This window comes from Labeo rohita, chromosome 1 (assembly GCF_022985175.1).
Source record: "Labeo rohita strain BAU-BD-2019 chromosome 1, IGBB_LRoh.1.0, whole genome shotgun sequence".
Classification (NCBI taxonomy): domain Eukaryota; kingdom Metazoa; phylum Chordata; class Actinopteri; order Cypriniformes; family Cyprinidae; genus Labeo; species Labeo rohita.
In genome coordinates, this window is record NC_066869.1 from 11,525,774 (window position 1) to 11,551,627 (window position 25,854).

Sequence of the window (25,854 nt, forward strand, 5' to 3'; positions counted from 1 at the left end):
ATGCATTAATGTCCATAAACTCTTGATTACCTGGTGCATTTGATTTCTCTGTAGATGGCGTGACCATGTCTGTTCTGTTTTAATGATAGCTTGTGAGTGAAGGAAATGGCTGTACAGATCTGAAAGTGAGGTGTTCCCACAAAGTATATGACATGTAGTTAATGTGTTGTTGTCCTCAGCTTTGTTTTAGTTCTTTTAGTGGGTTCTTTTAGTGTAATAGGAATATCAGCATATTTGTTCAGTGAAAAAATTCTGTGAATAGATATCAGATCTCTGAGTACTAGAACATCTAGGCATAAAAACAGTTTTTTTTTTTCCCCTTGCCATCTTAAACAGCTGAAACATAAATCACTGTTCTACAATTCATTCCTGTAATTTTTCTCCATCTCTAATCGGCTCTTTCTCTAGTATTACACTCTTAAAAATGAAGGTGCTTCAAAAGGTTCTTCACAGCGATGCCATAGAAGAACCATTTTTGGTTCCACAAATAACCATTTAGTCAAAGTCTCTTTAAAGAACCATCTCTTTCTTACTTTTTATAATCTAAAGAACCTTTTTTCGCCACAAAGAACCTTTTGTGAAACAGAAAGGTTCTTCAGATGTTAAATGTTCTTTATGGAACCATTTAAACAAAAAAGGTTCTTCTATAGCACCGTGAAGCACATTTATTTTTAAGATTGTATTATATAAATACATATGCACATCTCTTTATTTATAGAGCTGTATATGGAGTAAATAATGCACAAATCTGTACATAAATCTTCTTCTCCAGATTCATACACACGAATAGAACCTAAACAATGTACTGCTCAAATCCTAAAAAGTCTAATGATTGGTTGCTCAATGTGAGTCATATAATATCTCTGTTATGTCCTGTATGTGAAAGAACAGATGAATAAGACTTACCTGTCCACAGGTGAACGATGCTCTCAGGTGTTTGGGACGAATCTGAAGCCTCAAATGTCATCAGACTTCTGGAGGCGGGGCTTAAACACAAACATGCCTCATGTTTTTGCCAGAAAGACTTCCTTCTGCATTAAGCTTTTATGGCATGAGAGATTTGGATTAAAGTCAGTTGTTGGTACACTGATGGAAATGTTATTTTTATATATGTGTGTTGGAACAGACCTTTACATCATCTTACCTAAATACCTGTCAGTCTCTTTCTCTCTGGCCTGCTGTCTGTGTATTCATCTATTCATCCATACATGTAAAGTAAGTTCTTCAAAGTGTTTTTCAAAGTTTTATTTTTTTGGCCACAAAACCAAGGGACTCACTCAGAAAGGGGAAGTTAAATCATGGTTTACCATGATGTGGTTTAGACTGCATGTGTGTCTGCCCTGATCTCATTATTTGTCATTCAGGCTTTAAGGTGCACGATAAGACAGACTTTTCATATCTCTCTGTTCTTTTGTCTCAAAGTCTCTGCCTCTGTTTATTTTTCCAATGCATTATCAGTGGTTGATATGATACTATAAAATCATTTAGTCAATATCATTGTCGTCAGTGGTGTGAGCTGAGCCAGGTTTTATGTAGGTAAAGTAATTACCAAGAAAATAGTAGAAAAAAAAGTAATAATGTCTTCTGCCATCTGAAGTGATCAATAATAATAATAATAATCATATCTTTATAATGTCCATATTGAAGATTGAAGGTCTGGGTCAGAGTAAAACAACAGAATCTATATATAAAAGGAATTTGAAATTGTTATTTAAACTAAAAATAAAAGTGTCTCTATTTAAATAAACATGTATACAATATATTGTCTGAAGTTTAACAGATACAGTCATCTAACCTGTGTTGAGTTCATCCCTTCTGCTGACTTTAGAACTTACAGGGTTTTCCAGCCATTGAGACACAGTTCAAATTATAATAATGTCATAAATAATGTCATAAATGTCACACCCCTGGACTTTCTAGTTGGTTTCTCCCATTATCTCCCCTGCAGTTCTGTGTGTTTTAGTTTCTCCCTCATTATCTACACCTGTGTCTGTAATCAGTCTGTGTGTATATATAGCGTATAGTGTTTCCCCTCTTGCTTTGTTGGACGTTAATGTTACTACCCTGTGTTCCTGTGTCTCCTGTGTTCCCCGTTGGATTTATTAAATACCTTTCGTTTATTTACGTTGTTGTTCGTGTGCTTCGTCTGAGCGTGACAGAACGTCCGACCGAAACAGTTTTTTCATACCTTCCCACTTTTTCCTCAGTTTTTTGTTTCCGTTGTGTTTCCCCTATGGCTTCCTTACTCTGTCCAGAATTCATCCTCCTTCGGCTGAAGCAGGGGGATCTACAGCTCGAGGGATATACCATCATGTTCCAGCTAATAGCTAACACCACCAGCTACCCGGACGACGTGCTCTGTGCGTTCTATGACGCGAGCCTCAACGCGTCATGCAGAGTGCCGTCGTCCGAGGACAGCCCTCGAGCGGATTTCGCCACATTTGTGGAGTGGACACTGGCGAGAAACAAACCCTCGTCCCCCGCCTGTTCCTTGGAGAATCTCGCTAGTGCCACTCCGGACCCAGAACCCAGCCAACCACCACCCCGACATGCGGAGCACGAGCACGAGCCCGAGCCCACCGCAGACGGATCCCACGCTACCAGCGCGACCCAGGAGCCATCGCCCATCGGAGCGACAGAGCGAACTATCGCCACAGAGCTGGAGGAATTTGCGTCTGACCAGGTGCGGGAGCCGGCCACAATTCCCGCGATGGTGGACGTTCCTGATGGGCGTGAGGGTGCTGAGGACAGCACCGCCCACTGCACCACCGCTGAGGGTGAGCAACGCCTGGATTATTTACCTGACTGCCTGGATTTCCCACCCACCCTCCCTCTGTCTATTGTTTCTGCGGCCTCAGTCCCGCCACCGCTGTCTCCTGGCAGCCCATCTGCTCACCCTCAGCTCACCATCTGTGCGGTGGGTTTGCCGCAGGTCTGCCAGTCTCCATCGGTGTTATGGCTGGAGGATCCCTCATCTGCGCCTCCAGCCTCTGAGTCCTGGACTCCACCTCGGCCCTCCGACCCTGCGGCTCCACCCCGTCTCTCAGCTCCCTCGTCTCCACCATCGCCCGTCGGTCCACCAGCTCCACCGGGCTCCATCATCCCTCCGGCTCCGCCCTGGTCAGTCGTCGCCCCACCTTCGCCTCTGGACTCTACTCCTCCGGCTGCGCCTCGTCACTCCATCCCTCCGGCTCTGTGGACCTCCTCCCTCCCGCGGGCACAGCCTCGGTCCTCTGTCGCTCCAGCTCCGCCGCGGACCTCCGGATCTCCGCCTCCGCCTCGGTCGCCAGAGCCTTGGGCTCCGCCTGGGCCCTCCGGATCCTCGGTGTTGCCAAGGATCATCGGCTCTCCGTCTCCGCCTCGGGCTCTACCACCACCTGCTCTGCCTCCGTCGGTCGGCCCCATGGAGTCGCCAGCCTTTCCTCCACCATGGCTCCTCCCTCCATCGGCTCCACCGTGGGGCTCCATCATGGCTGCGGTCTGGGTCTCACCTGGCTCCTCCTGCTCCAGCCCCCTCCTGTCACCTCCTTGGCTCCTCCCTCCATCATCACCTCCATGGAATATCCCGTCATCACCCTGGACTCCATCTTTTGCCCTCCTCCCGGGAGTCCGTCCTCCACCAAAGCCCCCTCCTAAGACTTTGTACATCTTGTTGTCCCTGTTTGTCGGCGCGAGGACGCGCCTTCCGGGAGGGGGAGGCAATGTCACACCCCTGGACTTTCTAGTTGGTTTCTCCCATTATCTCCCCTGCAGTTCTGTGTGTTTTAGTTTCTCCCTCATTATCTACACCTGTGTCTGTAATCAGTCTGTGTGTATATATAGCGTGTGTTTCCCCTCTTGCTTTGTCGGACGTTGATGTTACTACCCTGTGTTCCTGTGTCTCCTGTGTTCCCCGTTGGATTTATTAAATACCTTTTGTTTATTTACGTCGTTGTTCGTGTGCTTCGTCTGAGCGTGACAATAAATAATATCTAATGCATATTTGTTGTAGTTGCTTGTGGTTACGCTGCAATTCATCAGAATGACTGTGACTATTTTAATCTTTCTACTCATGATTCACGGTGAGTCACTGAAACTGTTCAATCTGTAAACGCTGTGTAGATTTTCATTTATTTATTTATTTTGCACTCATTGATAAAACATAAAATCTATAACATTATTGAAGTATTTCATTCCAAGTAGAGGATAATATACATATAAAATTATATACTGTGATTTAAATATTAGAGGCTTAAAATAATATAAGTTGTGCTCTGTATGAATTCTGTGTTTCAGGGGTTTCTAGTGTCGACTGGGGTGTGAGTTACAGTCATTCACACATCTGTGCACTAAAGAACTCATCAGTGATAATGAGCTGCACTTATAAATACCCCGCTAAATATAAAATCAATAAAGCATTCTGGAACAAAACACTTGTTAAAGATAAACATGAAGAGTTTCCAGATCTGCTTGAGGATCCTAAAGCTTATCCTAAAGGCTTCAGTATCTGAGAGATAAAAAGCAGAACTGCACCGTCAGACTGAATCATGTGACACAGAAGGATAAACACGAGTACTATTTCAGATTCATCACTGATAAATGTGGCAAGAATTGCATTGGCATTCCAGGAGTGTCTCTTACTGTCACACGTGACTTTCATGAGGTTTCACTCTTCTTCTGTGCATTATGTTGAATAATAATGAGTGTGTGACAGCAGCACTAGATATAATGTGTGTGTTGTGTTCAGATCTTCAGGTGGAGTCTCCTGAGAGAGTGACAGAGGGAGATTCAGTCCGTCTGACATGTAAAAGCAGCTGCACTCTGACTGACAGAGCAACATTCATCTGGTACAGAAACTCACAGCCATTAACTGAGAGAAGAGACAGAAACAATGAACTCCTGCTGCAGTCAGTCAGAAGAGAGGATGCAGGCAGATATAGCCGTTCTCAAGGTCTCTTGCAATCCACTCCTGCTGGTGTTTCCTGGCATACTGATCTACTTCCCCTTTTTTACAGGCTGCCATTTAGTATTTTTCATCTTGTTCCTGAGCATCACTCCGAACTCTGCTCTTTGGTATGATATATCTGACCAGATCTTCCTCAGTTTCAGCTTCAGTCTGTCCACCAGCAGGCGGTGATCGGACACACATCTGCTTCTTTTCTAACTCTGATGTCCTGCAGGGATCACCTAAACTTCTTGCTAGTACAGATGTAATCTAACACAAATGTGATTCTCAGTCATGCTGTTTGGAGATATCCAGGTGCTCCTGTGGATCCATTCGTGGGGAAAGACGCTACCTCTAATGACCAGGTTGTTGAGAGCACATAGGTCTGCAAATCTTTTCCAATTCACACTCATCACTCCCAGTCCACGGGTTGCCATGACTTGCCCGTATCCTGTGTTATCGGTTCCAGTCTTGGTGTTGAATCCACTCATAATGTCTCTGTATGAGAAGGTTTCCAGAATCTTCTGCAATCTACTGCAGACCCAAACGTTGTCATCTTCTAGTATAACACTGGAAGACTTTCAGATTGATCTTTATCCTGCTCCTTTAAAGATGCTGTAAATATTTTTGAGCTACACATCTGTCAACCAGTCTGTGCCACGATTTCTACCCCCTGTGTGTGCATCGCTGTCTTCATGCCCAGAGTACAGCAGCATCACTCCTGTCATCAGTCGTCTTAGGCCCAACTGTGTCCAACTTGTTTCACATAACAGAGTCAGGTTGTTGGTCCTCATCTCTGCTGCAACCTACGGTGACTTGCCTGACTACATGGTCTGTACATTTCCATGTACCAATGTTTATCCTCCTATTTGAAAGAAGTGTTTGCAGTTAGTTTGGTAGCTTCCTTATTACCTTCCACTACTGTGAATGCTAATATAGTTAGTATTACACATAACCTTATAGTTATTGTCTGTTAGTGTGAACACTAATATAGTTGTCATTATAGTTGTCACGCGTTGATGTAGACACTAATATAGTTATTGTTATAGATATCCTCACAGTTATTGTCTGTTGGTCAAATTGTGATTTAATTGTCTCTCTATTTTGACAAATAGTGAATAGTGAATATCACAAACAACTGGTCAAAATTGTTGTACATAAGGCCAAGTATCATGTAAAAGGTGGAATTGATCTCTCACACACACACAAAATAATAATAATAATAATAATAATAGTAATAATAATAATATGTCTAACTTTTTTCCTTCACAGGCAAAATAATAACTTGTTCTCAAGGCAAATCAAAATCACATCATAACACAGAACACTAAAATATTAAACAATATAAATTTAATAAAGTTCAATTTGTCTGAAATAAACTTTGTTTGTGTGTAATGTAAAGAGAGGGAGAAAAAAAAAACATCTAATTCAGTTCAGAAAAAAAAAAGTAGGAAGAAGATCGTATCCAATCTATTTCAAATGAAGCAATCACTCCTAAATGCTCTGTATAAAGTAAAGGTTCCCAGTCCACACAACAGGTCCATACGCTGATGAAGAGATGAAATTCACAATTGGGGTTGGCTCGCCAGTCGCCATCTTAATTCTCTTGTTATGCAAGTCTTCTCCATACACATACACATTTCACGGAAGAATCTTTGTCCATGTCAAACTTTTTAACTGGAACCTGACCTGGACAGGCCATAAGAACATCATATTACTCCACAAATAATTAAAAGGCAGCAGCTATTTTCACTTGTAAGTAGCCTCTGGCAACAAGGCGAGCTATTTGCACTTAGTGTAAATAACGTTAGACACTACGTAATTAAACTAACGCTATACAAAACCATCAACGTTGTTTTGTAAAACAGCTCAAACAGCTCAAAATGGTGGCAGAACAGGCATTGTGTACTCTACAATGAAATTTCATTATACAGAGCATACATCAATATTTCATTAATATCAGTTACGCAGATTCATAGCTTTTGACGTAAGGCAGACTCTTATGCTAATCACCAGAAACAGTCAAACAAGTTCAACAACTCACCGACAGATGTCGTTCACCCAAAAATTGTTCGTATAGGATGCAGACCAGATAAGGGTCACCAGTATTTCTTCCTTGGTAGTGTCTTACAGTCAACTTTTAACGAGTTAAATAACGTTAATCACTCAGCTTCTTCTCTCGTTTACCGTTACTGTTCAAATATGCGCGCTACAGTTGCACGCGCACTACATTCGGATTTCTTAAAGGGGAAGCGTCAGGACAATACCCTATATAGATGTTTGTGTTTCTGTGGATTCTTAGTCACATATAATACACTTAAACTTATTCGTACATTATAAAATATCATATTTATTATCTTCGTCTTACTGTAATATTATGGATTTCAGTGTTTATATTTGTGTTTTCATATATGCAGCATTTTTATTGTGTACAAGTACACACACACACACACACACACACACAATTAAAAAGTAACTGAATAACAGAATCAAATAAGATAATACAGGGCAAAGTGAAATTCCATTTAAAAATCACAAATTCCAATAAGATTCCATAAATCAATAAAAAGTCAGGAGAAATTAAAATCCCATTAAAAAATAAAAATACAAAATCCTACAGGACAAAGTAAAATTCAATTAAAATAAATCAGACTGTGTAATAAGATTCTAAATTCTTATTGGACAAAGTGAAATTCCATTAAAATAAATCTGAATGTCAAATAGGATTTTAGGATCAAATAAAATCTTACAGGACAAAGTGAAATTCCATTAAAATAAATCAGAATGTCCAATAAGATTCTAAAATCCAGTAGGACAAAGTGAAATTCCATTAAAATAAATCAGAATGTCCAATAAGATTCTAAAATCCAATAGGACAAAGTGAAATTCCTGTAAGATAAATCAGAATGTCCAATAAGATTCTAAAATCCAATAGGACAAAGTAAAAATTCCATTAAAATAAATCAGATTGTCCAATAGGATTTTAAGAATCCAGTAAGATCCTAAAGGATAAACTAAAATTCCAATAGGTTTTTTTGACAAGGGTTTTTCACTCTTCTTAAGCCAGAAAATAATAATATATTTGTAGATATTTAGGAAACATGTTATCTTTACGTAGCATATTTTTGTTTTATTTTATTTTTATTTTTTTGAAAAATAATGCTATAGCCAGTCATTCTACTCTGAAATGTGTATTTCAGGCAGATTCCAGGACGGAATTGCAGTACCAATTTCAACCGCTAGCAATATCACATACCGCAGCGGCGGCCGCTCCATGCTGCTCTGGAACCGCTATGGCAGTAACTTTGTTGCCATTCGTGACAGTCACGTGGCGCAGGCAGCGACTCAAGTCGGACAAAATTTCGAACCGGCATGCACTGCTTCAAGTCAGAATTTGATCGAGCTGAGCAGCGCTGCGTTAAGTCGAACACACCTACTATCAACTTAAAATGATATATATATATATAACAAAATAAATATTTGAGGGGTGGTGTATACTTATTGCAATAGTCTACTGTATTGTATAGATAGGTATAACATTTGATTACTGAATAAGCCAAATACAAGTCTTTCTGATCTCACACACATACACCTGTTTACTGTACAAATACAAAATTTTACTAGTACCTTCCTTAGCTGAAGTATGCAAACCTCTTTGCCACATGCACTAGAAACTACTGAAAGTTAAAATTTCAAATGAAAATGGGACATGATCGTTTTACAAAGTATGCATCAATGTGCTTCATTTTCACTGGAGGAAACAGTTGTGTGATGAGGCGTGAACACAGCGAAAACGTAGATGGTAGGGGTGTGCAAAGCAGCCGGTATTTGTATCTGTATTTGTATTTGTTGAGGGGAGAAAAGTATTTGTATTTGTATTTGTATTCGAGTAAAATTCAAAATAGGCGTAAAAATCCAGTTTTTTTGCGTTACACTTCTACACACTTTTTTTGGCTGGTGGAGGACCAAGAGATCTCAGCAGCAGCCACACTCTTTTCTATTTGGTTGCCCAAATCCATGTGAGGAGTTCCAACTAAGTTAATGAGTGACGGGAAGCTATGCTAAGGTGAACTGGGGAGTCGCTCTCTAAACGTGGGGTATTAAAATTGCTTTTGAATGCGCGCGCGCGCGTTTTACTTTCGGTTTAGTTTTAACGATGGCGCGAAACTCTCTGCGGTGCTGAGCGTGCATTCCACAATACAAGACATTAATTTAACAAAACTATTCAAAAGTGGTGGGACACAAACGGGATTTTGAAAAGTGTGTCCCCAGTGGAAATTACGCCCCTGCGTGAGTGGAGTTATCATTTGATGTGAATGTATGCCAGAATGTGCGCTGTAGCACAAAATATAGTATATTTCTTCAAAAGCAGATTGTGGAGACATTTTAATTGTCCACAATCAAAAATCGTCATATCACACACCCCTAATTGCAATGTAGTTTGTACAAATCTGGAACAGAGGTTGGTTAAGAGAGAGAGAAAAAAACGGCCGGTTCCGAGTTTCAGCGGAGCGCAGTGTCAGTGACAGGGAGTGATTGACGGCTAATATCTAAAATCTGTTAAGAATGTAAAGATCAAGTTTAGTTAGTTATGTAATGTTGGAGAAAACGGCGAAACTGTCACTTTATCAGATCACAGCAGTCTGGGCAGTAGTTAGGCTAGCGAAAGTTTTGTAAAGAAATAAAAACAAGTCGCACCGCAACGATTTCTCGCACTCGCACAAATGCTTCCAAATATATTTTGCGGTCGCGCAGATTAAATTTTGGAAGCATATGCCCTGCCCCCAACCCCTCCGACTCCTGAATGTCACCCACTCACTCGCTCATGCGGGCATGCACTGCGGTCTCATGAGGAAACGCAGCTTTTTGATATAAAGTTTTTCTTGTTCCCGAATACAAATATTTTTTTAAGTATTTGTTCGAAATAAGTATTTGTAAAAAACACGCTATTTGTGCCTTTCCGAATACCGTATTCGGGTTCGGCTCCACCCCTAGTAGATGGGGAGCCGATTGTTCCCCTCGTGATCGTTTATATACTGTATTTAAACTGCACAGATGCAGATATTATAACAATAATACCTAACCCCCCTAAAAATGTCCTAGCGACGCCCATGTTTTGGTGTATTCATTCACATTTATGTCGTATGGCGTCTAAAGTTTTAGAATATTACGCACCAGTCGTGGATTACAGTTCGGAAAAGCCTGTACAACTTCTGCATAAAATCTACATGTTTCGCGGAAGAAAAAAAACTACTTTGTTGAAACGATAGAGGTGAGTAAATAACAGGCTTCTTATTAAGTCATTCAACCAGACAGAGAGGGACCCCTTGGGGCTGTGATGTGATACATTCATGAGACATTTATAAATTTCACATTGACATCGAGAGAGTTTTTCAAAAGTGTTTCCTGACATATGCATCATAGTAAGATAGTTGGTACAGAAGTTTAAAAACATAAGTTTATTTTATTCATACAAATACATTAAATTATTTGACTACATGATGTAGATTTTCTTTTTTTATTTCTATCAAAGATAATGTAGAAAATGTAGTGATCTTTAATGAGGTATAGTATTCAGCACAACATTGTTTTAGATTAAACCTTTGGATCAGGATCATATCTTACTATGTTAAACATAGAGCAAAAATATTCTTGTACTTGAAGGTAAAAAGTAAAAAAGAAAAAAAATCATTTAAAAGAGAACAAAATATGTCACAGATTTTAGTGCAAATGTCATTCATACAGCAGCATATATAGTATTTACATAATTTTACAGTAAACAATTATGCAAACAAAACCATCTGCAGCCAGTCCTGGTCTCATTTTCCTCTATTCTTGTAGAGGATCATGGAAACAACCATAGCTGCAATCTGTAAAGAAACAAATTAGGTTCAATATTATATTATAATAAACAAAAATAAACGAGTTGATTACTTGACCATTTTTAATTTGTCAATTTTTTAAGTCATTATTTCTATTGGTATCACAAAACTAACTTTTGATTTTAAAAACTAATTTTAGTTGGTTTAACCACGTTGGCCGTCTTTGTGCCAAATTTTGCTTATACGGAAATCTTAATATCTCATCTCAGGATGATCCGTGGAACAGAAACTGATTCACTTTTATTAAATATGAGCTAGACCTTTACTAAAATAATTCAGACCATCAATTCTATTGTATCACATAGTGAGATGTTGATAATCATGATGTTTGTCTTTTGTCATTCGTTAAGACATACTATTCTACATAGAGAGTTGAAAGTAAAATTGAAGTTAATACCTCTAAAGCGGCGATTCCAAAAGCCACACCAGCCAGCAGAATTGCATTATCCTCGATCAGATTCACTAATGCCCGGAAACAGCCCACAACAGACTACAACAACAGAAAACACACACACACTGATGAAATACGCACGTCAATATAATATCTGCATTTGCAAAGACAATTATGCACACATAACCCATAATTATTGTGCTCTGCATCTATCTTCTTTTACCATACCACATTTTTGATTAAATGTGCTGTCCATAATGAACAATAATTATATGGTTGGTGGCATTTTGTTATATGCATTTATTACTTGCAACCCAATGGACAAAACCAATGTGCCATTCATGCAAATTGTTTGTTTGCTGATTGTCATACATTTCATTATTCTCATCAGTTTCAGCTTCGGTTGTATATTTCGGTACAGAACATTCGGTAACATACCTCTGCTGCTGCTGCATTTTCAGTACAGAGTCCTGAACTGTTTGTGCAACATGTGTCAGGATACAGTGATGATGAGGATACGAACGGAGAGTCAGTGAAATCTGTGTAGTTTTTATATCCGCAGCATTTCAGCTAGAAAACAACAACAACAAAAACACACATACACACACACAAACACACACATACACACATGCATGTGCAGTAGTTAATAAAGAAGAGTTTGAAATTTTAAGGTTTCTAATGTCAGAAAACATAGCTAGAAAAATGCTCGATTTGTTATTAAACACATGATGGCAGGTGCCGTACCTCATTCATAGTGTTATTCCAGACTGAAGTGAAACTCTCATCGTCTCCATATTTGCCCTTAATGCTTTTAGCAACTGCCTGTTCAACTTTATCCAGAATATTCTCAACCTGGAATGAGGTTAAAAATCACCTTTAGCCTCTGAGTCACATTCTGTAATACGTGTGAAAAAATATTAATTATTAACTATATTATATTAAAATAGAATTATATTATAGTAATTTATTTCAACCACATAGGATTATGGAATCATAAACAGATCGTATTATGATAAGGTGTATGTGGGTGTATTGTTGTATAGCATGAGAATGAGCGATAGAATGCACCACATTATGGTTCTTAATGTACTGTATCTTGCATTGTCAGTATGAGCGCAATCATGGAAAATGTATTTATTTAAATTCATTAAATCTTTTAAGGCTCAAATTATTATTTTAAGCCTCTGCTATAAAATATCATTATTCATGATTTTGAAAATACTGCACAGGCTTTGGTGCTATGAAAGTATTTTGCATTTGTGTTTTTCTTTTATTTATTTATTTATTTATTTATTTATTTTTAAATGCTTTAAATATGAAATTACCATAATGCCACTTCTATATGTTTGTCCAGATATCCTTGAACTTTTTAACTGGCTAATGTGCAATCGCCATAAAATGATTCTCAAAAATCCATTTTGAAAAACCATCCAATTGGAAAAACACTGGTAAGCATATTTTAGTGTATATATGTTTTTTTTATTGTGGTAGAGTGGATCAGCTCTCACCAAAGGCTCGAAGACGACAAGCACTATCGCTGCTGCCACCTCCACGAGGAAGATGATGAGCACAATGACGAAGAACTAAGAGAAAGTTTGAGAAATTAACATTTTTGTGCATCTGGAGCTAAACTTTGGGAATATAGCTGTAGGTAAACCTGTTTGATGGAAAAAGGCTCACTCACCGAGAGCAGCATGCATTTGTTTTCCTGTATGGCTCCACAGCATCCCAGGAAGCCCATGAGCGCCAAAAACCCTCCCACGCCGATCAACACGTAGCCGATATTTGCCAGCTGGGCCAGTTCGGGCGGCGCGTCTTCAATGTTCTCTAAAATGCCCAGAAGAGAGACTCTGTCCACTGCCACCCAGATCCCTAATGCCAATATGGCAGCGCCTGCCAGCTGCAATGAGGAAGAGGAAGACACAGAGAAAAACACTGTATGTCATTTTACAGTTTAATGATGCAATAAATTGTTTTGCGTATTAAGAAAGACTGATCTGGGTGAGGGAACTTTTATAATAATTGAGCTCTGAAATTTTTAAAATAATTAAAATAGATGCATTAGTCATTGTCAAAAGCGGTCATAAACATTTGCTGGGTTAAGAAATCCTGGAAAGCCAAAGATCATACTCACAAAGATGATGCCATTGAAGACAAACATCATAGTTTTGAGGAAGCCCTTGCAGCACATCTTGGCAGATTTTCTTTTTCCTAAAAAAAAGGGCTGATTATTTTTATTTTTATTTTATTTTTTTACATTACATTCAAGTATCAAGCAGTTCCTCTAATGGTTCTAACATAGCACCATTTGACAAAGGTGCTGTATAGATGTTAAAGTGTTTCCCTACAAGTAAGTGAACCATTTTAAATTTTTTGTTTATGGAACATTTAAATAGATTGTTTAAATGTATCTCTTTTTTTTTTTTTTTTTTTTTTTTTTTTAATTTAAATTTTGAATGTTGAGAAAACATTTCAAAATAATGTTTTTTTTTTTTTTTTTTTTTTTTCCTGTTTCAAATACATTCTATATTTTATTTATTTATTTATTTATTTATTCATTCTATATTTATTTAATTTTCTATTAAAACTTTCTATTCATCAAAGAATCCTGAGGCGGGGCATTATAATATGAGTGAAATATGACCTGGGCAATAATGTATTAAAAACTGCGCATCTGTGTACAGATCATTAAAAGTGTAGCTGTTTTATTGTCTGCTTCTCTGAAACAACGTCAGAGCTGTAAAGAAGCGCATCATAAAAAAAAAAAAAAACAACAAAAAACTATGCTAAGCACCACAATACAGACATCATAGAAACCTGTGTCTGAGATGTCGTAATGGCTAACTAAAGATAAATGGACAGCTGCTCTACTTCCTGCTAACAGGCCCTGGAATGAGTGAATACAACTTTATCTGGTTCTGGGTAATATTTGACTAATGAAGGGGATTCTGAAGTCGTCAAGATGGTTTGGTTTCCTCTAAATTTGGTAACGTTCACAGAAAGAGGATGTGTGTTACAATTATTTTGTTGGTATTCTCTATAAATGGCATTGGTTTCTGACTCATCGGGTGTGTGTGAGAATTTAAAAGTTTTTTGTTTTTTTTTTTTGTTTTTTCACAGTGATGCCATAGAAGAACCATTCAGTCAAAGGTTCTTTAAAGAACCATCTCTTTCTTACCATTTTATAATCTGAAGAACCTTCTTTTGCCACCACCTTTTTGTGAAACAGGAAGGTTCTTCAGACGCTAAAGGCTGTTTATGCAACCATTTAGACAAAAAAACTTTATTTTTAAGAGTGTACATTGAGAATTTATATAAAGAAATCTGTCTCAGTTTCTATTAATTTAGTTGTATAAACAAGAATGTCGCTCTTCTTACAAATCTACAATTATGCAACAATGATTGTTTGCTCAATGTGAGTCATATAATATCTCTGTTATGTCCTGTATGTGAAAGAACAGATGAAAGGGTCTTACCTGTCTACAGGTGAACGATGCTCTCAGGTGTTTGGGACGAATCTGAAGTCTCAAACGTCATCAGACATAAGTATCTGGGGGCGGGGCTTAAACACAAACACGCCTCATGTTCTTACCAGAAAGACTTCCTTCTGGATTAAGCTTTTATGGCATGAGAGATTTAGATTAAAGTCAGTTGTTGGTACGCTCATGGAAATGTTATTTTTACATATGTGTGTTGGAACAGACCTTTGTACCGTCTAAGTGCTGGAAAACTCCTGTAGGCCACCAAACAAAAAACTACAATTAATGGACAGATATCCTAAATATCTATCAGTCTTTCTCTCTCTGGCTGGTTGGCTGTGTATCTATCTATTCATCCATACATGTAAACAATGTTTTTCAAAGGTTTTTTTTTTTTTTTTTTTTTTTTTTTTTTTTTTTTCCCAAACCAAGGGACTCACTCAGAAAGGGGAAGTTAAATCATGGTTTACCATGATATGGTTTAGACTGCATGTGTGTCTGCCCTGATCTCATTATTTGTCATTCAGGCTTTAAGGAGCATGGTAGGACAGACCTTTCATATCTCTCTGTTCTTTTGTCTCAAAGTCTCTGCCTTTGTTTATTTTTCCAATGCATTATCAGTGGTTGATATGATACTATAAAATCATTTAGTCAATATCATTGTCGTCAGTGGTGTGAGCTGAGCCAGGTTTTATGTAAGTAAAGTAATTAGCACAAGAAAAGAGTAAAAAAAATAAAATAAAAAAGTAATAATGTCTTCTGCCATCTGAAGTGATCAAAAATAATAATAATAATAATCATATCTTTATAATGTCCATATTGAAGATTGAAGGTCTGGGTCAGAGTAAAACAACAGAATCTATACATGAAATGAATTTGAAATTGTTATTTAAACTACAAAATAAAAGTGCTTCTATTTAGATAAATATATATATATATATATATATACATTATATTGTCTGAAGTTTAACAGATACAGTCATCTAACCTGTGTTGAGTTCATCCCTTCTGCTGTCTGACTTTAGAACTCACAGGGTTTTCCAGCCATTGAGACGCAGTTCAAATTATAATAATGTCATAAATAATGTCTCTTCAAATATCTAACGCATATTTGTTGTAGTTGCTTGTGGCTACGCTGCAGTTCATCAGAATGACTGTGACTATTTTAATCTTTCTACTCATGATTCATGGTGAGTCACTGCAACTGTTCAATCTGTAAACGCTGTGTAGATTTTTATTTATTTATTTATTTTTATTTATTTATTTTTTTGCACTCATTGATAAAACATAAAATCTATAACATTATTGAAGTATTTTATTTGAAGTAGAGGATAAAATACATATACAATTATATACTGTGATTTAAATATTAGAGGCTTAAAACAATATAAGTTGTGCTCAGTATGAATTCTGTGTTTCAGGGGTTTCTAGTGCTGATTGGGGTGTGAGTTACAGACATTCACACATCTGTGCACTAAAAAACTCATCAGTGATAATGAGCTGTACTTATAAATACCCCGCTAAATATAAAATCAATAAAGCATTCTGGACCAAAACACTTGTTAAAGATAAACATGAGGAGATTCCAGATCTCTCTGAGGATCCTAAATACAGTCAGAGGCTTCAGTATCTGGGAGATAAAAAGCAGAACTGCACCATCAGACTGAGTCATGTGACACAGAAAGATTCACACATGTACTATTTCAGATTCATCACTGATAAACCTGTTATAAAATGGCTTGGTACTCCAGGAGTGACTCTTACTGTCACAGGTGACTTTCATGAGGTTTCTCTCTTCTTCTGTGCATTATGTTGAATAATAATGAGTGTGTGACAGCAGCACTAGATATAATGTGTGTGTTGTGTTCAGATCTTCAGGTGGAGTCTCCTGAGAGAGTGACAGAGGGAGATTCAGTCCGTCTGACATGTAAAAGCAGCTGCACTCTGACTGACAGAGCAACATTCATCTGGTACAGAAACTCACAGCCATTAACTGAGAGAAGAGACAGAAACAATGAACTCCTGCTGCAGTCAGTCAGAAGAGAGGATGCAGGCAGATATAGCTGTGCTCTACATGGACACACTTACATCTCTCCTGCTGTTCATCTCAATGTCACGTGTGAGTACAGATTTATTAGTTCTTTTTTTAAAAAAACAAGAACAAGATTATTTTAGGTTTTAAACTGTGTCCATTTCAGATGCACCTAAAAGCGTCTCAGTGTCCATCAGTCCATCTGGTGAAATAATGGAAGGTGATTCAGTGACTCTGATCTGCAGCAGTGATTCAAACCCACCTGCAAAAATCAGCTGGTTTAAAGGAAGAACATTTATAGGTTCTGGAAGAATCTACATCATCTCAAAGATCAGATCTGTTCACAGTGGAAAATACAAGTGCAAGTCCATCAGTACACATGGAGAACAATACTCTCATGCTGTGACTTTAAATGTCATGTGTGAGTTGATGATGGTTTAGTAACTGTGGTATTTTATTCTCTGTCACTATATATATATATATATGTGTGTGTGTGTGTGTGTGTGTGTGTGTGTGTGTGTGTGTGTGTGTGTGTGTGTGTGTGCGTGTGTGTGTTTTAGACCCTCCAAAGAGTGTCTCAGTGTCCATACTGTCTGGATTTGCTGAAATAGTGGAAGGTGATTCAGTGACTCTGATCTGCAGCAGTGATTCAAACCCACCTGCTCTGAACTTCAGCTGGTTTAAGGAGAATCAAAGCTCATCTGTTGGATCTGGACAGAGTTTCAGTGCACTACAGAGTGGACGCTTCTACTGTGAGGCTCACAATCAACATGGATCTCAGAGATCAGACGCTGTTACTGTCACTGTTAAAGGTAGAGCAGCTCATTTACTTATATTACTCTTTCTAAACTGAGCTAAACTGATCAATTTCTCCTTTTCTTTCATCTTGTCTCAGTACTACATTGGAAGATGTCTCATACAGCCATTGTAGTAACACTTTGTGGAATTGTAACTGCTGTCCTCATTGCATTACTTACCTGGTAAGAGTGTGAGATTTCATCTTTTTGTGTTTAGTTATGTGGTTTAATATAATGTAGCGTTAATAAAACACATTTTCTTTTCACGCAGCTGTGTGAACAGGAAGAAACTGCAGTCCAAGGTCAGTCAGATTCATTACAGTACAGGCTTTGTCCAATAGGGGGCACCAAAGAGGAAAGATAATGTAATTGAGAATTTAACTTAAAAACAAGGGATGGATGTTTTCTTTCCTCCATTACTGACCAAAACAATCCTTTGTGCTGTTTGTTACATCATTGCATGTTATCTGGCATCCCGCAATGGCATGCTACATGCTCAAAAGCATTATAAAAAAGTCATAGGTGGGAAATCATTAACTCCAATTATTTTAAACTGACTAAAAAAGGCGCTCGGTTCAATGAGTCAGAGAGTTGTTGTGCCAAACTGATTTGTGAAAGAATTCAGACCGGTTTACTGAACCAGATCAATAGCGTCACTGAAAAGATTCGACTCAGAAGAATAATTCATTCACAAAAAGTTCTAATAGGTCTAATAGACATCGAGTATCAGATGAAGTTGTGGAATGCCCATGTTTCTATATATATATATATATATATATGTGTGTGTGTGTGTGTGTGTGTGTGTGTGTGTGTGTTTATATATGTTTACCGATGAGTTTTATAATGTATGCAGTTCTTGTTTTGCATGTTTTCATTTAATGGATCTGATTCTCCACTCTTCTTTCTTGGAATGCTGATGGCAAAACTGTTTGATTTTTCATTGATTTTTCTTCCCCATTTAGTCTCTCACAAACAGTTCTGATGACTTGAGCGTAATATTTGATCCTAAGCTGTTCTCATATGTCTATGAGAATGTGACGGTAAGTGCACTGCTTTTTCTTCAAGCCTACATCCTAGACATGTACTAGTTGTGTGTTCCTCTTTCTCATATTTTCCTTTTACTCATCTTTCCTTCTGTCTGTCTTTCATGAAGGCTGTTCATCCTTGCACTAGCACTCCTGCTTCAAAAACGATCGTCCCTCTATATGAGAATGTTACAGTTTATGAGAATCTTAGAGTAAGTGTCCACCTTTTTTCATTGTGAAAATATTCATGTGCTATTCAATGTCCTACTCTGTAATATGTGCCTTTTAAAGATCTTTAAATGGATTGACTTTGTAAATTAATCTTGTTTTGTCTCATTGTTGGCTCAGACTAACAGGAATGTGATGTAGTGGACGATGACACACACCAAAACATTTACGGCCTTTATGCATCTCTTTGTGGGTGGAGCCTTGAATGATTGACAGGAGGAGTGTCCAATGATGCTTTACTGAGTATTTTTAAAGGGGTGCTATTATGCTTTTACATTTTTTGAATATTAGTCAGTGTGTGGTGTGTATCTTTGGGCATAAAAAAAGATCAAAGTTACAAATCTCAAAGTCCACTCCAAAAGGAGATATTTTGTTTTTTAAAAATCCCTTTTCAAGAATTACAACGAACGGTTCCTTTGGGCTACAGCGTTTGTTTTCTGCATGAAATGACGTCACAACACGGTCCATTAGAATATCATCCAATTAAATCCCGCCTACGGAAATACAAATTGTTGGGGGGTGGGTTGGGACGAGGTGGGGGATTAGCCTAACTTTAACGATGCAGTGATCTCGCAGGCTGACGACAGGACCCAACACTACTGTATTATTTACTCACCTTCCATGCATCCTAGGTGTATATGACTTCCTTCTTTCAGACAAATGCAATCAGAGTTATATTAAAATTTATCCTGGCACTCCCAAGTTTTAGCAAGGCATAGAAGGGTGTTTCTTTTTATCAGTCTAAAACAAGTCCAATAATATGCATCCATCCATAATAAAAAGTGCCTCGCACGGCTCCGGGGGGTCAATAAAGGCCTCCTGTAGTGAATCGATACATTTTTGTAAGAAAAATATCCATATTTAAAACATAAGAATCACTTTAATCTAGCTTGCGCTAACAGTTGTACACAGAACTTGCTTCTTTGACAAGGGGCGTGGCAGTACTGAAACACCGTCTAAGCTTTTCATCATTTGCAATGCAATGGGACAGCTAACCAATCACAACACATTTTTATTTTTCAGAAGGCGGCCTTCATTAAACCCGGAACTGGGAGGCTGGGAGAAATGTATTGTAATAATGTAAATTATGTTAAAAATAATGCAATGCGTTTTTCGAACCACCAAGCATGAAAGCATGTTCTAGTACAAACCCAAAACAAAATCAAGACTTTGTAAAAGAGCATAATAGGACCCCTTTAAAAAGACTGAGGAAAATGTGACCATGGATACAAGTGGACGTCAAAGGCTTGTGGCTGGCTAATAATATAATCATGGGAATATGTTGTTGCTTTATGCATTGTGAACTGTTTGATTAAAATTGCTTACAGTTAATGCTAATTAGGGCCTGAGCACCAATTGTGCAATTCTTCTTCTTCTCCAAAATGAATAGCTTTTTTAAGGGTCTAAACATGCTCAAAAACTCATTAAACATTGCACACACACCAAAACTTTACATCTGATATGGGTTTCAAAAGTGGGTGTGGCAAAATAGGTCGAGAAAAATTTGGTAGACACATATAACACACCAATACCTACAAAAAAAGTCCCCTGGTACGAAGTCCAAAACCCAACAGGAAGTCTGTTATTTTGAATTTTCTTGTTTCTTTGAATTTTTGTACCATTTTGCAATTTTCAGGCGCTACATTTAACCAAATTCTTCCTTGAGATTTATACATTCCAACACCAAATTTCGATGTTTTGCCATGAAACAGGAAGTTGTTATAGTTAAGGCATAAAATGTCCGATCTGCAACAAAATTCACATGTTCGATAAGAGTCATGTGCTGAACATATGCCGATGACCACATTGACTTATAGCCACCTGCTGCAACAGGAAGTGGCATGTTTTATGCTCTAATGCAGAGGTCTTCAACCCTGTTCCTGAGGACCCACTATCCTGAAGAATTTAGGTACAGCCCTAATCATGCACACCTGAAGCGGCCAATCAAGCTCCTAAAGTCTGCTTGAAAATGGCAGGTGTGTTGAAGCAGGTTGGAAATAAACTTTCCAGGAGAGTGGGTCCACAGGAGCAGGTTTGAAGACCTCTGCTCTAACAAACTCTTTCAAGAGATTTAATGACATCAACATTGCATTTGGTCAGTGTTAAATTACAAAGATCTTGAGTTTTCATTAAAGGATGTGTCCGGGGCAGTCCAAAACTTCACCGTTCAACAAGAGTCCTGGCCTGAACACATATAGAGGTTAATATTCTGTTATACTCACAGCACCACCTGCTGGCAACAGGAAATGTCTTGTTTTACACTAACTTAAACATGCAATGTCCAATCTGCACTAGATGTAATATGTTTGGTAAGAGTCCTGGCCTGAAGACATCTTAATATTCAGTTATAACCATAGCGCCACCTGTTGCTAACAGTATATGTCATGTTTTACACTAACTCAAGCATACCATGTTCAATCTGCACAAAACTTCATGTTTGATTAAAGTCTTGGCTTGAAGACATCTACTTATCTACCAATATTCTGTTATAGTCATAGTGCCACGAGCTGGCAACAGGAAGTTTAGCACATATAAATGACTTTGACATATTCCTCCTATTTTTACCACTTTAAATGCATATTCCTTACTGTTTGCTGACTTTCCTATAGCCACAGGGTGGCGGTGAGCCCAGGTGTGAGGGCCCTTTCAATGCCTCTTGCAGCTTTAATTGTTTATATATTTATTTATTTATATTTGTGTGTGTGTGTGTGTGTGTGTCACTGTAAACCTCTGAATCTCTGCATTGCATCTTAAATCTGTTCACAATGCCAAGTTTAAAGTGTAAGCTAGATTGATACAAGCTAGAGCAAGAGTGAAATACTTAAAAGAAAGCAGAGATGTGTCCTCAGTGTTACTGAGGTGATGTGAGATTTATTTTAGTCAATCACTGAAGAAAATGGATGTGGAAAAAATCATCAATGAATTGATATAAAAGTGTATAACCACTGAAGTGTGTTTTTCATTTAGATGTGTTATGTTGTAAAGCTCTATTGCTAAATAAAGGTCTATTATTGTGGTAGTTTGGTCTTATGTCACATCAGATAGAAGCATAATTAATTGATATGACGCACACTGTACTGTAGGGTGACTTGAGCCTGTTTTTACTTACGGTGTGTTAAATGTGTACGTAAATTTCTGAATGTTGTGCATCCTTGGGAATAATAACTTTGGATCTAAAATAAACTGATTTGAAACATGAGTTTCCCAATAATTAAATAAATAAATAAATATAACATTAATAGTAGCCTCTTGGCTTAACTTACCCCCAGTGAGGGGTAACTTGAGCCTAGGGAGGGGGTAAGTTGAGCCACATGAGGTTAAACTGTGCCACTGATTATGTTAAAGTAAAACTGAACTTCATGTTATATCAAAGGAAGAAAATTTAAATTAAAACAAATTTGTGTGAGTAAAAATCTGTATGTGAGTGTGGGACACAATACTTGGCCACACGTCAAACAGTATAAATACTGTGGACCAGAGATGTATAGTAACGAAGTAGAACTACTTCACTACTGTACTTAAGTACTAAAAGGCTGTATCTGTACTCTACTGGAGTATTGTTTTTTTCTCCTACTTCCACTTTTACTTCAGTACATATTTTCGATGAGTTTAATACTTTTACTCCGATAGATTTTTTATGTGCTGCATCGTTACTCGTTACTCGTTACAATTATAAAAATGTTACGAATCATTCCAAACCCACATTATCACTGCCAGAGCAGTAGATGGCTCTGTTACAGGTTTGAATAAGCTGGCTCATCATTGAGTGAATCAGACGATTAAAGAAGACAGCGCTGCCTGCCTGCATTGAGAGCACTTTAGTTTGTTTTCGACATGGAAAACCCAGAAATTCCACCTTCAACTCCTTCACTTTCAACTGATCGTGGCGATGAGAAAGAAGACCACCCGTGGCCCTATTTAGAGTCCATGTTTGCATTTGTCGGAGTGAAAGACAATTCATATAGAATGAAGTGCTTACTCTGCCTCCCAAAAGATTCCGAAATAATGGCCTTCAAAAATTCACCGTCGAATTTGAAGAAACATATCAAGGTAAGTCTTTAGCCCTAGAAGAGCGAGACTGAATTCAATCAATTTTGAAAACCAACTACTTTTGAGGATAAACAATAGATTTCTAACTTCCTAAATGTGTGACTGCTTTATGTATGCCAGTTTAAGAAGGGAATAAGCTGTGGAGAAAAAAAGCACAAGCAGGGAAGAGAGGGGAGGGCTTTAAAGGGGGAAGGGGAAAACTTGTTCTGTTTGTTTACAAAAAGTTAAGCTCTGTGTTTTTAGATGTTCTAATCACTTTTGTTTTTACATAAGAAATACTTGAATGTGGCCTACTGGCTTTTGAGATCTTTTAGTTGAGGATGAAAAGAAAATGTGCAAGTTCCAAAAAATTACTGCTTGATGCACACTAGTTTAAGAAGGGAATCAGCTGTGGAGAAAAAAGGCACAATTTAGGTATTCTTTTCATAACATTGTTTCAAACCTGTTTGACACAGTCAAACATTTGTTTATTTAAAATAAACAAAACAATATATATATATATATATATATATATATATATATATATGATGTCTTTTGACTGCTTTCTTTAATAACTACATAACACAATACTTGTACTTTTACTTTCAGTATTTGAGTAGTAAATTTTAAAATAAACTACTTGCAATACTTAAGTACAAAAAATGTTGAATACTTTAGTACTTCCACTTAAGTATGGTGTTTAAAGAGCACTTCAACTTCTACTCAAGTCACTTTTTTGATAGAGCACTTGTACTTTTACTCAAGTCTGGGTCTCTAGTACTTTATACATCTCTGCTGTGGACAGCTGGCTTTTAGCATCAATGACTGCCAAGGGGAAGATTTTTTGGTGAGTATCGACTTCAGTCTTCGTATCATAATTATGTGGTATTGGAGGGACCCCTTGTGGTTGTGATGTGATGTTGGCCAAAATAAAAAAATAAAGGTTAAAAAAAAAAGTATAAAAACTAAATTTTTTTAGTGATCTTTAATGAGCTGTAGTATTTAACACAACAATTGTTTTAGATTGGTCTATATTGGTATTGCAAAACTACCACTTGTTTTTAGTATTGTTGGCCATCTTTGAGCCAAATTTTGGTTATACATATGTTTACAGAAACCTCAATATCTGGTCTCAGGATGGTATGTGGAACACAAACTGGTAAATGTTGTAAAATATGTCCTGAATATTACATAAAAATCAAACCCATTAAAATAAAATGCAGTGCACTAATTAATCAGGAATGGCCTTAATGCACACAGAATTATCTTATTAAAGATTTACCAATAATTCAGACCATTGTATCACATACTGAGATGTTGATCATCATGCATATTAACACACTGTAAAACCTTGCTGTAGAAAAATGTCCAAATTCTGACAGTAACATACCATTTTCTATAAAAACAGCAATATGCTGTAGAAAACAATGCATTCTGGGTAATATTTGTCATTTTCGAGAAAGCAGCCTATAGGAATATACTGTGAATTTACAGAGCTCAAAGAGGCTGTGTTCAAAAGCACACCCTATACCCTCATTCACTATTCCTTACATTAGTTCACTTTACCAAGTGAATGAAAGGAAGTGAGTGAATTCAGACCCAGATGAACACCTGATCATAACAAGCAGAATCACTGAAGGACAGAGAAACAAGAACAGAAAAAAGAAACAAGCAGAAACACAAGAACAACAACTGACTTCCAGCTTCAGCTTTAAGACACTTTATTTTGCTATAATAAATGTGTTTCAGTAACACACAGTCAGAGAAATATCTGATGTTAAAAAGACAAAGGTCAGAAGCCCAGCTGAAGCAAACACTGACCACCAGAATGGTAATTCAGACCAAACATTTTCAATAAAACACAAACATTTGAACCTCTGTTCTCAATAAGGGCTTCTGTAGACGTATGCCAGAAATAAAACAAACTGGTTAGTAATAAGTGTAATAATGTGTAATGGGTGGAAATCAGTTGTGGTTCTTGTGTTTCTGCTCATCTCTTTTCAGTGTTCTGTTGTTGTTCCTCTTTACTTAAGTGATTCGGCTTGTTAACAGCAGGTGTTCATCACCAGTACTCAACAATCGCTTACATATTCACTTCATTATCTCACAGTGTTACTTTTTCTCTGTTAAGTGTGGACACTTCAGGATTTTCCTCTGGGGTTAAAAGGGTTAATCGTGTAAGATAAAAAAGACATACCCACAACATTTATTTTACCAGTAATAAACTGTAAATTAGTTTGTGGCAGTAAAAAAACAAAAAAACAAACAAAACAAAACTAATATACTGGCAACACAGTTGCCAGCAGTTTACTGTAAAATCAAGTAAAAGCAGCAACACACTGTAAAACTTAACAGTGAAAAAAAGTTATTTGATCTCAATAAAAGGATAGTAAAAGCTGAAATTAAGTTATTCTATGTGTTTTTACACACAGTTATATAGGAGAGATCTGCTAGTGTTGAATGCTCTGTTGGGATTTTAAGAGTTTCTTTGGTTGTTTTGTGAGGTTACCGTTGTGCTGAGAGTACAGCCTGTGCTTCAGTCCTGGCAACGCTCAATAAAATGTGTTTTATATTGTTTTGTTTAAAGGTTATTAAGCTGTGTAGTTGCTTATGCAGTGCAAATCTCACAGCTAGCTCCATCTTCACTTATATGGGTGTTGTGGTTAACTTGCTGTTATATGTAAGAATTTTAACTTTGAAGTTTTAATTGTTTTGCTTATTTCGGTTATTTTTGTTTTATTATTATTTTTAAGTAGACGTAAATGAAATATGTGCAAAGTATTAGTATGTTCATGTTTAAAAGTAGTAGTTTATAAACTTAACTGAAGGCTGGTTATAGGAAGTTGGTTTCTAAAACGTCACCCTGGACCACAAAACCAGTCTTATGTTGCACACAGGTATATTTGTAGCAATAAGCAAAAATACATTGGATGAGTAAAATTTATCGATTTTTCTTTAATGCCACAAATCATTAGGATATTAAGTAAAGATCATGTTCCATGAAGATATTTTGTAAATTTCCCACTGTAAATATATCAAAACTTAATTTTTGATTAGTAATATGCAT

General features: G+C 37.4%; 2 protein-coding genes across 2 annotated transcripts; one reads left to right on the forward strand and one right to left on the reverse strand.

The window, feature by feature from the left end:
* Positions 1-10,258: 10,258 nt before the first annotated feature.
* tspan34a (tetraspanin 34a) lies at positions 10,259-14,746 on the reverse strand. The gene is made up of 8 exons (XM_051126250.1): positions 14,674-14,746; positions 13,332-13,408; positions 12,882-13,097; positions 12,706-12,780; positions 11,942-12,049; positions 11,636-11,767; positions 11,204-11,296; positions 10,259-10,794 (listed from the first exon to the last, which is right to left on the reverse strand). The coding sequence occupies exons 2-8, from the start codon at positions 13,386-13,388 to the stop codon at positions 10,744-10,746; spliced, it is 732 nt and encodes a 243-aa protein (XP_050982207.1). The 5' UTR covers positions 13,389-13,408; positions 14,674-14,746; the 3' UTR covers positions 10,259-10,743.
* Positions 14,747-15,161: 415 nt separating this feature from the next.
* On the forward strand, positions 15,162-19,290 carry LOC127163745 (sialoadhesin). The gene is made up of 11 exons (XM_051107099.1): positions 15,162-15,218; positions 15,797-15,866; positions 16,098-16,448; positions 16,547-16,795; positions 16,875-17,129; positions 17,269-17,520; positions 17,604-17,688; positions 17,777-17,807; positions 18,468-18,545; positions 18,659-18,742; positions 18,879-19,290. Exons 1-11 carry the CDS (start codon positions 15,216-15,218, stop codon positions 18,897-18,899), a joined length of 1,479 nt encoding a protein of 492 aa, XP_050963056.1. The 5' UTR covers positions 15,162-15,215; the 3' UTR covers positions 18,900-19,290.
* Positions 19,291-25,854: the final 6,564 nt, after the last annotated feature.

Excerpts from the sequence above, each read along its gene's own strand:
- tspan34a (XM_051126250.1), bottom strand. The coding sequence starts at position 13,388 with ATGTGCTGCAAGGGCTTCCTCAAAACTATGATGTTTGTCTTCAATGGC. Across the intron at positions 13,098-13,331 it reads TCTTCAATGGCATCATCTTT|CTGGCAGGCGCTGCCATATT; the intron begins GTGAGTATGATC and ends TCCTCATTGCAG. Across the intron at positions 12,050-12,705 it reads TTGTCGTCTTCGAGCCTTTG|GTTGAGAATATTCTGGATAA; the intron begins GTGAGAGCTGAT and ends ACCTCATTCCAG.
- LOC127163745 (XM_051107099.1), top strand. Across the intron at positions 17,521-17,603 it reads TGTTACTGTCACTGTTAAAG|TACTACATTGGAAGATGTCT; the intron begins GTAGAGCAGCTC and ends ATCTTGTCTCAG. Across the intron at positions 17,808-18,467 it reads GGAAGAAACTGCAGTCCAAG|TCTCTCACAAACAGTTCTGA; the intron begins GTCAGTCAGATT and ends TTCCCCATTTAG.